The sequence below is a fragment of the Hyla sarda genome, chromosome 2 (genome assembly GCF_029499605.1).
Source record: "Hyla sarda isolate aHylSar1 chromosome 2, aHylSar1.hap1, whole genome shotgun sequence".
Taxonomy (NCBI): domain Eukaryota; kingdom Metazoa; phylum Chordata; class Amphibia; order Anura; family Hylidae; genus Hyla; species Hyla sarda.
The window spans coordinates 189,194,098-189,209,692 of NC_079190.1; the positions used below are offsets into that span (position 1 = coordinate 189,194,098).

Consider the following 15,595-nt stretch of genomic DNA (forward strand, 5'->3'; position numbering starts at 1 on the left):
AACAAGTTCAGCCCCCAACACATGCCAGTACTATGACAGTCCGTACATGCAAAGCTGAGCAATGTGCGATCGGCACATGACCAGTCTAATGTACAGACTTCTCATGCGCTGATTCCACACCACTCAGCTCTGCATGTACAGACTGTCACAGTACATGTGCATGCAGGGAACCAGAGGCAGAGAGAAGTAGTTTCTCTCTACACACATCACTGATAGTAATGTCTATCACCTTTGAGTGTAAAGAAATCCTGAAGGCTACTTTGCCCTGTGCTACACTGGCCCACCAGTGAAAGAAAATGAAACATTTTGGGACTATTGACATTATGTGTAGGTACATACATAGAGGAGTAATGGTCAGATCTTAGAGTGGACACGTATAGGACATAATGGTTATGGTGGGAGAAGAGGCAGGAAGAAGTGCAGCATGTAAGCATACAGAGCTGTAACATCACAGAAGAAGAGGGAGATTTGTGTAGATAACGTCTATGGGAAAACCTCTTTTGAGAGGCTGTTTACAGCTGGAGGTACACATTAAACAGGTTTCCAAAATGTCCAAAACATTTGGGTCTCAAGAGTAAATGACAGGTGCATGTCAATCATGGTAACTTTGCTGCTGTCATATTTCTCTGAAAACATCCCTTAAACATGATCACCCTCTTAAAAAGGTGAGAAGGAGAGACCAAAAGTCCTTAGTTACCATATCTGGAGTATGATGTGTTTCTAGCTAACCAGGTAATTTAAAGGGAAGCACACTTTGACCACATTGGCCAGATTTATTATGCCCATAGCTTGCCAAATATACTAAAGATTCTGCAGTTTGTGAGAAGCGAGGATAATAGTGATGTTTTGCCTCTTTTCGAGGGCTAATAAACCAAATTTTATTACAACGATTATGGGAAACATGGTATATAACATGTCTAAACTAGGGATCAACCGATATTGATTTTTTAGGGCCGATACTGATAATAGGTGAACTTTGAGACTGATAGCCGATAACTTATACCGGAATATTGGTATAAGTTATCGGCTATTCCCCCCCCCCCCTCCGGCCCCGCAGAAGATCAATGATTTAAAGCGGGCACTTTAAATTAATGAACAGCAGCGGCTTTTGCGGGGGCAGAGACCACCGCCACCTGCTTCTCTCCCCCTTCCTGTCCTGGGGTCCTCCCTGGTCCAACCACCGCCGCTTCCCCATTGCCTCCCCCATCCCCGGTTTTATAATTACCTGTTCCCGGGGTCCACGCTACTTCTGGCTCCAGCGGCGTCCTGAGCTGTCACTGTGCGCACTGACGGTGATGTCGCATTGAGGAAGTCACTCGTCATTGCGCAGCGTAGCACACAGCAATAGCGCAGGACTTCACAGACAGAAGTAGCGTGGACCCCGGGAACAGGTAATTATAAAACGGGGGATGGGGGAGGCAATGCAGCAGCGGCTGGGGTCTTGGGGCGGAGCATTATCGGCAAGGTAATTGCCGATACCGATAATGTCAAAAATCGTGATTATCGGCCGATAATATCGGCCAATCCCTAGTCTAAACCATACTGCTAAAATACAGCAGTCCTTAGAACGTTCTCACATGGTAAGAGCCTGCAGCTGCCGCATGTGTTCGATCCTTGCAGAAAGCACTTGGAGTTGCCATTTTAGGCAGCGTTAAGTCCAGGTGCCCTCTGTAGTTATTGGGGAATCTTGAGTGATGGTGGCTTGCTGTTAGGTAAAGGTAAAAGCGGGACCCGCGTTTTTCAGACATAAGTCTGGTGCCAGCAGCCACGGTTATTGCAGCTACAATAGCGTATATTAAAGTTGCTGCAGTATATAGAAGGGGTATTGTCGGTATTAAATTTGAGAATACTCATTTAAGTAATTGTAAATTCTAAATGTTTTTCTAATTTACCTAGGATAAAATGGGTTCATTGTTGTTATGGTTAAGTGCATGGCACAAAGCTGTATATTGGCCACTGTCTGGTCTCTCCCACTCTTAGTTTATGTATATACATACTGTATATTTAACAATACAATTGAAAATGCAGCAAAATGTGAAAGTACATAGACAACAAGTAAATAGCAGGATCTCATTTTTGTCCATAAAAAAGGCACTCTAGGTGATTGGTAGCCATCAAATGATCATCTGATGATAAGCAAACACCAGCAGAGTGCACGGAGGCAAGATAAACCAGGTAGCAATGTTGTTCATTCACTGGATGGTATTTCCACAGAAAGAGTTCAGATTAATTCCAAGACAATGAATAAAGTGTCCCTCAGTGCAGAGAAAAAAAAGGGTTTTCTTAAAATAAAATAAAAATATAATAATAATAAAATGAAGTCATGACATCAGATGGGGAAAAAATGCTGTCATCTGGGTCTTTTACGAGTAACAAAAAATAAAACCCGTCTTATGGCCTGCAGGCGATCCTTCAAAGATGTCATAGCCAGGATTGTAAGCTGAGCCTTGTTTTCTAGGGGCAGCACTGCCAGCATCCACCAACACCAGGCTGGCCCACTTGGGCTAGACTGAAATGAAAAAACAAACAAAAACACATTTTTGTTAATTATTTTACATTTAGTTATTTAAAAAAAAAAAATAGCTGCCTAATATTTAAAAATGTTTTATAATAAAACCCTATCAGTCAAAACAGTGTGTAAAAGTACTGCATAAGGGTATGTTCACACTACGGAGTTCCCCACGGAATTCCGCAGTGTGAACTTAACATTAGTGTGAATGGGTCTCTGCGAGACCCGTTCACACTGCGGAATTTCAGCGGCGGACAATTCCGCTGCTGAAATTGTTCTGCGCAAAGAAAGAACATGTTCATTCTTTGCGCGGAAGTCCACGAGCACTGCATAGCCGTCAATGGTGACGGCACAGTGCCGCACAGTCCTTCCGCCGCCGGCTGCCAGTCTGAATCTCCGCTCGCTGAATTCAGCGAGCGGAGATTCCGTTCACACTCTGTAGTGTGAACATACCCTAACACTGTATCGGTTAAAGTAGTTGTATACTTTTATCGAGCCCTGTTCAGCGATTGCCTTATCAGGGAGCAGATCCTGAAGCTTCCCACTGCCGGCAAAGTGAACACTTGCTGTTAGGCTCCAACTGAATTTAAAAAGATTATTACAGGGTTAGAAAAACATGATTCCTTTCTTCAAAAAACAGCTCCACTTTTCAGGTTCTTATTACACATTGGCTCCATTTATTTTATTGAAACTTACTTGCAATACCACACAAACTGAGAGGTGCTGTTTTTGGAAGAAAGACTAAGTAATGTTTTGTCTAATCCTGGATAACCCCTTTAATGGCCATTTATATAATACATAGACGTACTGAATCCACCAGGTTAAGTGTCTCACTTTGTATTGGCATTTACCTCTGTCAAACAGAAATGGCTTTGAATAAAAAGGATATTGGTTTTAGTCATAAATGTCAGTTCTAAACGAGTTAATAGTAAATGTGAAGTTTTGTTAATAGTTTTCTCATATATAGGACCAGAAAAGGCAGTACTTTTATAACGGGTAGGTGAGGAAAAAAAGTACAGAACTCCACCACAACGTCTAACAGTTGTGATAAAATCTTTGTTGTAGTTTGGCAACAGCTGGAGGCACACTGGTTGGAAAACACCACCTCAGTGGCTCAAAGATGCAGTTACGAATAATATAAAGCGGTTGTATAGTTCAGACAATTAATTGCATCAAGTCATACTAAAGGTACAACCTGGTCCTTCACAGACTTCAGATGCTTTTAACCTCTTAAGGACCAAGGACGTACTGGTACATCCCGAGTCCTTTCCCTTTCTATGACGCAGGGCCAGGGGGCTGTTCGTGATGTCCGCAGCAAAATCGCAGCATCCCGAACAGCTGTGGGTCACGAGGAAGGTCTCCTACCTTGCCTCCTGGTGTCCGATCACCGAATGACTGCTCAGTGCCTGAGATCCAGGCATGAGCAGTCAAGCGGCAGAATCATTGATCACTGGTTTCCTATGAGAAACCAGTGATCAATGTAAAAGATCAATGTGTGCAGTGTTATAGGTCCCTATGGGAGCTATAACATTGCAAAAAAAAAGTGAATAAAGATCATTTAACACCTCCCCTATTAAAAGTTTGAATCACCCCACTTTTCTCAGCGAGGAGGCAGGTAGGGACCCACCAGCTGTCCTGTAAGCTGTTCGGGATGCCGCGATTTTGCCGCGGCGATCCCGAACAGCCCACTGAGCTAACTGGCAGTTTTTACTTTCACTTTAGCCGCGTGGCTCAGCTTTGAGCGCGCGGCTAAAGGGTTAATAGCGTGCGGCACCGCGATCAGTGCCGCGCGCTATTAACGGCGGGTCCCGGCTTCACTATGATGCCGGGCCCGCCGTGATATGATGCGGGGTCACTGTGGGACCCCGCGTTATATCACAGGAGCGGGACCAAGGACGTACTGATACGTCCTTGGTCCTTAAGGGGTTAATTAAACTGCAGAGTCAATGGCGTACGCGCAAAAAAATTCAAAAGTCCAAAATAGTGTATTTTTGGTCACTTTTTATATCATGAAAAAATGAATAAAAAGCGATCAACAAGTCCGATCAATACAAAAATGGAACTGATAAAACTTCAGATCACGGCGCAAAAAATGAGCACTCATACTGCCCGTACGCAGAAAATTAAAAATTATAGGGGTCAGAAGATGACAATTTTAAACGTATACATTTTCCTGCATGTAGTTATGATTTTTTTTCAGAAGTACGACAAAATCAAACCTATAAAAGTAGGGTATCATTTTAATTGTATGGACCTACAGATTAAAGAGAATGTGTAATTTTTACCCAAAAATTTACTGTGTAGAAACAGAAGCCCCCAAAATTTACAAAATTTCGTTTTATTTTACATTTTGTCTCACAATGATTTTTTTTTTTCTGTTTTGCCATAGATTTTTGGGTAAAATGACTGATGGCGCAAAAAATAAGCCATACTATGGAATTTTAGGTGCAAATATGAAAGAGTTATGATTTTTTAAATGTAAGGAGGAAAAATGAAAGTGCAAAAACGGAAAAAACCCTGGTCCTTAAGGGGTTAATCATTTGTTTCAGTTTGTAAAACATAGGAAAAAAAGGAACAATTTGCACGTTTCTCATTTGTCCCTAAAGCACAGAACTTAAAATCAGCATTATGAGAAACTGTTAGAATTGAAGATGTGCATACATTCCATTTAGAAAAGCTATGATCTAAGTCACAGTGCTAGGACTCATGGGCCTTTTATGTGCCCAGTACTAATATCTCACCTGAAGATCTGGATCTTTGCTTGGCATTGGCCCAAAATGGTTAAGAATTTGTGCCCTCAGATTGTCCTTTAGAGAGGAAAACCAGGCCAAGGCTTGATCATACACAGAATTGTGTAATAGGAGAAGCTCTTCATAGTCTTGTCCTTCAACCTGTAGGAAAAGTGATGGGAAATTATTTTTACTGAATATACCAAAGAACTACAATGCATACAATGGAGCGATCCATATCCATGTTTTTACTTTTACAACATCAAAATAAAAAGTTTATTAATTATATTGTCCAGGTAATGTCATTCCAAAAAAAACTTGGAATCTCCTATCTCCACTTCATGAGTAAAAGGATCTTAAAATACTTTAGGATACTCAGTAGAATTTCATTAAGGGTAGAGTTACAGGTGCCATATTTTGCTGCTGCGTATTTTCCTACCCTTTGAAGTCAATGAGAAGAAAAATACGCAGCAGCAACTACCCAGCAAAATACGGCACATGTGACCCTACCCTAAGGGGGAGATTTATTAAGATGGCTTATAGAAAGATTCTCTCCATTGCCCATAGTAAACAATGAGGTCGAAGATCTCATTTTTACAAAGCAATATAAGAAATAAAAGTGGTTGGTTTCTATGGGCAACAAAGAGAATCTAAGTATTAGAAAGATTCATAAATCTCCTCCCATATTTATATGTTCTTGAAAAATATTGGACTCTTGCCGATTTAACACACAACTATTTTCCAGTTTTATTTTTAATACCTTTTTATCTTCAAGATATTCAATATTTGCAGTGTTGTATCCATCTCTTTGTCCATGGCTCAAGACCTTGAATCTGCTCAGTCCTATTGTATCGACTACTGAACGACCATCAGGGAAAAACTTGACATCTCTCACTTGTAACATGCAACCATAATCTGCAAATCTGAAATAAAGAAATGACTTGAAATGACTCCCTGACTCGATGAGCTATCCGACGGTTTACAGAAAACGGCTCTATTATAGTCTATGGAGTCCATCTCCTGCATTCATTTCTGAACCAAGGAGTGAAGTGTGCTACTGCACGCTTCACCTGGTTATAACTAACAATTAGATGTTAAAGGGGTATTCCGGTGAAAAACATTTTTTTTTTTCATATTACCTGGCTCCAGAAAGTTAAACAGATTTGTAAATTACTTCTATTAAAAAAAAATCTTAATCCAATACTTAACAACTGCTGAAGTTGAGTTGTTCTTTTCTGTCTAAAACAGTGGTCTCTGCTGACATCTCTGTCTGTCTCAGGAACTGTCCAGAGTAGGAGCAAATCCCCATAGCAAACCTCTCCTACTCTGGACAGTTCCTGAGACAGACAGAGGTGTCAGAAGAGAGCACTGTGGTCAGACTGGAAAGAACAATTTAACTTCAGAAGCGGATACTGGAAGGATTAAGATTTTTTAATAGAAGTAATTTACATATCTGTTTAACTTTCTGGAGCCAGTTGATATGAAAAACATTGTTTTTAAATTGTTTTGTCAGTAGCTATACCCCCAATTTTCAGGTTACATGATATACACAACTATATGAAAACATAAGTTATTGTCTATATCATCTCAGTAACAAGATTTCAGTGTTGTATTCCCATCATAACTCCAGAAGCAATCTTTCCTATATACACACCCTTTGAGTTCATCAGCGATGCACATTCCAAACTGCTTTGTTCCAGTCTCTATGCTTCTTCTGATCATTAGACGATACCGAGGCTCGAACACATGCAGGGGGCAAGGAATTGTTGGGAAGGCCATAGTGCACACAAATATTGGAACATCTTTATTCAAGCTGTTTGGAGATAGAAACACACTCATCAACGTGATATATTGCTGTTCATCTCTGCACAGAATCAGAATATTGTCACAGATATATTTCTACTAAAAATTATACTGAAATAATACGTGTATGCCTAACTATTAATACTATACCTCATCTCTGACTATACGTATCTATACCCAAAACTGTGGGCTGCTACACATGGGATGGACAAGGAGGCACTAAAGGACTAAAGCCAAAGACAACTTTTCAGGTCCCTGGTGCTGCAAACACCAGTCCCAGAACCTTCCAACACTGTTCTTCTCAGCTCTGTGCGATGCCTAAGAGAGCTGAGAAACTAAGTTTAATCGCTGCCAGACGAAAATAGGTAGGAAGGGGCACGGTCATCTGTCAGTAACCGCTTACTGTGACTGTACAACCAGATAGTGGTGACTGCCAACCTGAGTGCAGAAAGAAGCCCTGCGGGCAGGGGACATGGCAAGCTGACTGTAAACGCTCTTAGACTGCTGTTCTTTTGATCTGGGGTCAGTGTGTTAGAACCAGTGACCTGACAGGTTCCCTTTAAAAAACAAAACAGTGTGTGAAAAATGTTTTTGTTAACAGAGAACATTTTGTTTTATTTTGCTGCTGGTAGTACAGTTAGTAGGTTTAGCAGGTTATACACATACAACTGTATTGTCTTGGCCTTTTTTTACATGTCACAATTACATTGTAGAAGGATGTGTCACAGGCATAGATCTAAAGAAGGTGGCGCTATGCTATTGCCTGTATTATCAGGAGACCGAGAAAACAAATAAACATGGTAATATCCTTTGCTGTAGAATGAATAGGTCATACAGACTGACTGCATTCAATCTCGAAGTGTGCCAGATTGTGACATAGATGTGGGCACTGTAGTACTGCGGCCACAATTAGACAGAATTGAATATTATTTAAGTCTACCCTAGCGTCTGTGAACCCCATACTAACAGAAAATGTTAATCAGTTTTGTAAATATATTTCCCTAATTATATAGTACTGATCCCAAGTTACAGCTTGTATTATAGGATAGGACTGCATTCACAAATCTTTTGGTTAGTAGTGAAAATAATTGCAAATGTATTGCAAACAATGGCCTACGAAATACTCTAACTCAGGTTAAGCACAGGGTTTCTTATGCAATGTATTAGCTTAAAGCATACCTGTCATAGTGCAAAAAAAGGACCTATATATCCCTAACAAATAGCATTTATATGTTGCTCACTTGCTTTTTGTTCTTTCCTTGTGGAGGGGGTGTGTCCATCTCTCTCCCTCACTGTGGATAACTATCTGCTCTGAGTCTGGGAGCAGCCTGGCAGTCTGCAAATCACTGCACAGTAGTTTTTATTCATACATTTTCTATCTGTTCCTAGTAAAGCTGGATGCTAATCAACATACCTGTCCCTTTGTGTGTCATTCAGCTTTTCACAGACTCCTGAATGTCTGATCAACTTCTTTGTCATTCAGGAGTCAGAAAAAGCTTTGTCTGTTCAAGCATGCTGGGAGTTGTAGTTTTGCACTGCAAAAGCTGGAACTGCAGTGTTTATAAAGCACTGTGTTAGAGCAGTGCTGCCTTTAGCTTTGCAAAAGTACAACTCCCAGCATGCCCACACATCCTTTTGTCTGTAGTTTTGCAAGAGCTGGAGGCACACAGATGGAGATACACAGCTCTAAAACAGAGTTTTACAAAGATTGTTTCCACAGCTGTTGTAAAATTACACTAGTTTAGGAACAGCTCAAGGCTGTAGTGGTGCAATGGTGATTGCCTATACTGGATACCAACACACTTTATCGCCGGTATCCAGTATGCTGAAAAATACAGAGTAGTTTGCATAAAGACAGATGACCCCTAGTGGTAGCTATTATAATTTTTGATTTTTAGTAAAATTGACATTTTTTTAAATAAATGTAGATTTAAAAAAAAAGTCATCTTATCAGTAGTACTACAATATATAAAACATTTTTCATAATGACAGTGCCTCTAATGTTTTTTGACAATTATATATATATATATATATATATATATATATATAGTTATAAATTGGTAAACAGTGTTCAAAAGTTAGGAAAACTCTTCCATATTCATCTCTTATTGACTTCAAGAAGAGCTCACCTACTGTTTTTGAGTGAAGGGGAAAGAAGTATATGATTTTTTGCCCTTTCTACACAGACAGATCGCAAGAGAAAACATTCCCTTATCACTTTACGCACTGCAAAAACATAGCAACTGCCCTTGTCAGCAAAGAGATCCTGAATCCCACAGTGGTCACATGATTTATTGAAATATGATTAACCCCTTAAGGACGCAGCACATTTTGACCTTCAGGGCGCAGATGTTTTTTTGCAAATCTGACCACTGTAACTTTAAGAATGAATAACTCTGGGATGCTTTAACTTATGAATTTGATTCAGAGACAGTTCTTTTTTTTGTGACATATTCTACTTTATGTTAGTGGTACATTTTTGTCAATACTTGCATCAATTCTTGGTGAAATTCCAAAATTTCATGAAAAATTTGAAAATTTTGCATTGTTTGAACTTTGAAACTCTCTGCTTGTAAGGAAAATGGACATCCCAAATAAATGATATATTAATTCACACATACAATATGTCTACTTTATGTTTGCATCATAAAATTGACATGTTCTTACTTTTTGAATCCATTAGAGGACTTCAAAGTATAGCAGCAATTTTCCACATTTTCACGAAAAATTCTAAATCTGAATTTTTCAGGGGCCAGTTAAGTTTGAAGTGGATTTGAGGGGTCTTTCTGTGAGAAATTCCCAATAAATGACCCCATTATAGAAACTGCACCCTCAAAGTATTCAAAATTACATTCATAAAGTTTGTTAACCCTTTAGGTGTTTCACAGGAAAAGCAGAAAAATGGAGGCAAAAATTCAAAATCTTCATTTTTTACGCTAACATGTTCTTGTAGGGTATATTGAGCTTTAACACCCCATGTGATTGACGAACTTTGATTTAAAATGGACGTGAAAATGAAAATTTTTATTATTTTCACTAAAATGCAGATGTTACCCCAAATTTTTCCTTTTCACAAGGGGTAATACGTGAAAATGTCCCCAAAAAATTTGTAACCCCATTTCTCTTGAGTAAGGAAATACCTCATATATGGATGTAAAGTGTTCTTTGGGTGCACCAAAAGCCCAATGGCGCTCCTTCTCTTCTGAGCCCTGTAGTGTGCCCGCAAAGCACTTTACATCCACATTTGGGGTATTTCCATACTCAGAAGAAATAGTGTTACAAATTTTGGGGGGCTTTTTTTCTTATTACCGCAGGTGAAAATGAAAAATTTGGGGTAACACAACATTTTTTTTTATTTTCATGTCCAACTTGAATGAAAATTCGTCAAACAACGGTGGGGTGTTAAGGATCACTATAACCCCCTTGTTATGTTCCGCGAGTGATGCAGTTTCCAAAATGGGGTAACATGTTGGTGTTTTTTTTTGCGTTTACATCAGAATCGCTGTAACTAGCGATTCCACCCCTGTGCAAATCACCAGTTTATGTCTCAAATGTACATGGTATGCTCTCAATCCTGAGGCCTGTTATGCGCCTGCAGAACAATTTATGTCCACATATGGGGTATTTTCATACTCGGGAGAAATTGTGTTACAATTTTTGCAGGTCTTTTTTCCTTTTACCTCTTATGAAAACAAAAAGTATCGGGCAACACCAGTATGTTAGTGTAAAAAAAAAAATTATAATTTACACTAAAATGCTGGTGTAGACCCCAACTTTACCTTTTCATAAGGGGTAAAAGGAGAAAAAGCCCCACAAAATTTGTAGCGCAATTTCTCCCGAGTACGGAAATACCCCATGGTCTCCAGAGTGAGAGAGAGCGCCGTGCCCATTTGATGCCTAAATTAGGAAGTTTCATAGGGGTGGACCTGGATGCAAGCATTACGCATGCCTCCGCTACCACAAATACCCTAAGACAGTGTTCCCCAAGCAGGGTGCCTCCAGCTGTTGCAAACCTCCCAACATGCCTGGACAGTCAATGGCTCTGTCCAGCAATAGTAAGAGTTGTTATTTTGCAACAGCTGGAGGATCCGTTTTGGAAACCGTGACGTACAAGACGTTTCTAATTTTTATTGGGGGGGGGGGTGGAGAATAACTGTGTAGGGGTATGTGCATATGTAGTGTTTTACTTTTTATTTTGTGTAGTGTTTTTACGATATAGTCATACGGGCAGTGAGTTTCCCGCTGGAGTTTGAGCTGCATCGGAAAATTTGGCGCAGCTCAAACTTAAAGGTGGAAACTCACTGAAAACCCCTGCTTGTGTGAATGTACCCTGTGTAGTGGTCTCCAAACTGTGGCCTTTTTTTAGATGTTGCAAAACTTCAACTGCAAGTATGCCCAGGAATGCTGGGAGTTGTAGTTCGGCAACATCTGAAGGGCCAGATGTTACTGGACTACAACTCCCAGCATGCCTGACTGTCTAGGCATGCTATGAATTATAGTTTTGCAACATCTGGAGGGTTACAGTTTGGGTACCACTGTATAGTGGTCTCCAAACTGTGCCCTTCCAGATGTTGTAAAACTACAACTCCCAGCATGCCGAGACTCTCCAGGCATGCTGGGAGTTGTATTTCTGCAACTTCTAAAGGGACAGATGTTACAGAACTACAACTGCCAGCATGCCTGGACTGTCTGGGCATACTGAGAGTTTTAGTTTTACAACATATGGAAAGGCACAATTTGGAGACCACTGCACAGTGGTCTCCAAACTGTGGCCCTCCAAATGTTGCAAAACTATAACTTCCAGCATGCCCAGACAGCCATGTCTGGGCATTATGGGAGTTGTAGTTTTGCAACCCCTAGCATACTTACCAGCAATCGCCACTGGACAGGAGTCGCCGCACCGGAGCAGTGATCCTCGCCCAGTAACCGCCGCCTGCTGCCTGCCGATCGCTGCCCGGTAACAGCCGCCCACAAATCCCCCTGCTCTGCCCACCTTTGGTAGTCCGGGCAGAGTGGGGGATTAACTATTAAACCCCCCCCGACCCCCCCATCTACCATTGGTCGGTCAGTCCTAACCGACCAATGGTAGGGGATAGGAGGAGGTGGCACCCCTGCCACCCCACTCCTATACTTCAGGGTGATTGGCGCTGTCTCAGACAGCACCAATTACCCTGATATACCGGGTCACCAGAGACCGGATTGGGCCGGAAACACTGATTTGCCGGTCTGAACTGGCAGCCGAATCACGGCGATCGCCGATGAGGAGGCTCTCAGAACCCCGCTGGGCGATATGTCGGGATGGCAGCCATCCTGGCCTGATCACCATGGCCGGAGATACGATGATCACGGAATGCAGCGTTGTAAATGTACAGCGCTGTGCGCTAATTGTCAGTTAGCAGCGCCGTACATTTACGGCGCATGTCCTTAAGGGGTTAAACGTTTGAATAAAAGCTATTAGGCAATGTCACAGATCATCTTTGTTCAATTACAATATGACAACTTACTTTGATAGCTCCTTCATCTCCTCCTCATATAGTTTCTTTCGCTCACTTAGCTCTTCTGGTAGGTAACGTATAATTAGCTCTTCTGTCAGAAACGTCTTTTTGTAAGCTCTGCTTGCGAGGTACTAGATGAAAAAATGCAGAAATTATAGCTCTAGCGATAACATCCATGTAGGAAAACTGCGGTACACCAGCTATACAACCCATCAGAAACTAAGGTTTCCCAGGACTGTTCAATGGTCTGCTGATGATTTACCAAAGAAAGCATGATTTACCAAAGAAAAAAAAAACTAACTCTAAGAATATAGGCCCAGACTTATCAAACTGTGTGAGAGAAAAAAATAGAGGGATTTTTCAACAGCAGCCAATCACAGCTCAGCTAACAAGCTCTGGAAAAGTGAAAGCTGAGCTGTGATTGGCTGCTGTGGGAAAATCCCTCTATTTTTTCTCTCTCCCAGTTTGATAAAACTGGGGCCATAGTAGTTTCGAAACACACCGTTAATACTGCTGTATTGCAGTTTGTTCAGTATACAACTACAATGGAGTAGGGCTGGGCAGTATGGCCAAACATGTGTATCGCGGTATTTTGGTAACTTACGGCGGTTCCACGGTATATAACGGTATTCCCCCCCCCATCAGGGTACTACTCACGTCACCCGCAAGCGCTGCCTTCCTCGTCCTCCTGTTTGTTGCAGGCCTCCGGCGCTCTTCCTGGGGACATGAACGTCGGAAAGCCGTCAGCCTATCACCGGCCGCAGCGATGTTCCGCCTCGGCCGGTGATAGGCTGAGCCCACTGTCATGTAAGAAGCCGGCTTCTTACATGACAGTGCACTCAACCTGTCACCAGCGGAGGCGGAACATCGCTGCGCCCGGTGATAGGCTGACGGCTTTCTGATGTTCCATTCCCTAGGAAGCTGGTCCGGACCGACGGGGAAGGCGAGTTAAAGTTTATTTTGTTTACCTTTTGAAGCCCGGGCATAGGGATACAGTATAGAGCAGTGGTCTTCAACCTGTGGACCTCCAGATGTTGCAAAACTATAACTCCCAGCATGCCCGGACAGCCAACGGCTGTCCGGGCATACTTGGAGTTGTAGTTTTGCAACATCTGGAGGTTGAAGACCACTGGTATAGAGTATCAGTTCCGGCGGCCATAACAAACAGGAGGACGAGGAGGGCATGCGGGTGACATATGTGAGTAGTACCCCGATGGGGACAGCGCAGCGCTGGGCTAATAATTGGGGGGGGTCGGGGGGGGGGAGGCAGAACACCACTCGCGGGTCACATATGATTAGTTTCCGGATGTGGGGACTGCGCAGCGCTGGGCTGACAATTCATATCCGAGGGGGTGGGGCCAAACCGGCTTTGCGGTATGGGTTAAAATTCATATCGTGCAGCAAAAAAATGTTGGTATTCGGTATGAAGCGGTATACCACCCAGCCCTACAATGGAGTATTGCTTAGTTGCCCTCACTAAACAACACCTTTACTGATGATATACTCACCTGTGACAAGTTTTCTTTGCAGAGGGGACAGTGAGGATTGTGGTCCAAGCAACGCTCAAGGCATTTGAGGCAGAACGTGTGCCCACATGGCGGGGCTGCAGGCTCATAAAATAACCTGAATAAGGAAGGATATATCACATTAACATGCAATATATTTACACATGGATCACTGACAACTTACATTTGCACCAGTAATACTGTATACCAAAGGCATGTCTTTATTGTCATAGAAAAGGATTGGCCTACATTAGACTAATCTCTATTTTGATTTTCTCTTCTCTGATTATCTCCCCAGTAACAACATGACACAGAAAAGCCTGCTGCGTTATTTAACACTGACTGTATCTAAAGAGACTGTATCTACTTTCTATCAGATGGTGGTGCTGTTGCTTCAGCAGGAACAGATAGTTCTATAAAAAGCAGGATTTATTCAATGTTTTCTTCTTTACTAGAACTTCTTGCAAAACTACAACTCCCAGCATGCCCGGACAGCCAACGGCTGTCCGGGCATGCTGGGAGTTGTAATTTTGCAACATCTGGAGGTCCGCAGGTTGGAGACCACTGTCCTAGCGTATTGTCCACAGTAGATTGTCATCAGTCCACTGATGTTGCATTACTTTAGCTACTTTATACTCTGTTCAAAAGTTATTTGCAATAATACAAAATGTCCTAAACACTTTTTATTAATATTATCATTGGAGCTTTGTAATAATAAAGAGGTTGTCCAGTTTTATAAATAACTCCTGGGAAATTAGAAAAAAAAAATAAAAAGATTGTAAATATACTAACTTAGGCTGCATTCACATCACGTTTTGTTCATACGGGTGCTGGATCCGGCAGGGGGAGGGGCAAACCGGGCGCTCCCGTACCCCAGCCGGATCAGCCCGTGACTCCATTTACTTTAATGATCCGACTGGAGTCAAACGGAGACTCCGGTCGGCTCAGTTTTGACCCGTATGCGGTTTTGGACAGGTTGCCCCTCCCCCCGCCGGATCTGGCACCCGTATGTACCAAACGTGGTGTGAATGCAGCCTAATATAAGTCACTTTACCGTACCCTTTGTCAAAATAGCTCAGGGGCAGGCAATGGCAGGATAAACAGAAAATAACAAAATAAAACCATACTCTACCGGCTTCTTACATGACAGTGCACTCAACCTGTCACCGGCGGAGGCGGAACATCGCTGCGCCCGGTGATAGGCTGACGGCTTTCCGATGTTCCATTCCCTAGGAAGCTGGTCCGGACCGACGGGGAAGGCGAGTTAAAGTTTATTTTGTTTACCTTTTCAAGCCCGGGCATAGGGATACAGTATAGAGCAGTGGTCTTCAACCTGCGGACCTCCAGATGTTGCAAAACTACAACTCCCAGCATGCCCGGACAGCCAGCGGCTGTCCGGGCATGCTGGGAGTTGTAGTTTTGCAACATCTGGAGGTTGAAGACCACTGGTATAGAGTGTCAGTTTTGTACATACGGGTGCCGGATTCGGCAGGGGGAGGGGCAAACCAGGCGCTCCCGTACCCCAGCCGGATCAGCCCGTGACTCCATTTACTT

At 42.3% G+C, this 15,595-nt stretch overlaps 1 protein-coding gene and 1 long non-coding RNA gene across 6 annotated transcripts in view; one reads left to right on the forward strand and one right to left on the reverse strand.

The window, feature by feature from the left end:
* The window catches only part of LOC130355615 (uncharacterized), a 229,786-nt gene that overhangs the window by 178,253 nt on the left and 35,938 nt on the right, over positions 1-15,595 (forward strand). The window lies entirely within an intron of this gene.
* LONRF2 (LON peptidase N-terminal domain and ring finger 2) overlaps positions 1,240-15,595 on the reverse strand; it is a 141,386-nt gene continuing 127,030 nt past the window's right edge. For all 5 annotated transcript variants that reach the window (XM_056555978.1, XM_056555977.1, XM_056555979.1 and 2 more), the window contains 6 exons: positions 14,045-14,159; positions 12,546-12,667; positions 6,893-7,051; positions 5,999-6,161; positions 5,251-5,400; positions 1,240-2,509 (listed from right to left, as the gene is read on the reverse strand). In XM_056555978.1, the coding sequence (XP_056411953.1) occupies positions 2,351-2,509; positions 5,251-5,400; positions 5,999-6,161; positions 6,893-7,051; positions 12,546-12,667; positions 14,045-14,159 (868 nt within the window). In that variant the 3' untranslated portion in view covers positions 1,240-2,350. The remainder of the gene's footprint in view (positions 2,510-5,250; positions 5,401-5,998; positions 6,162-6,892; positions 7,052-12,545; positions 12,668-14,044; positions 14,160-15,595) is intronic.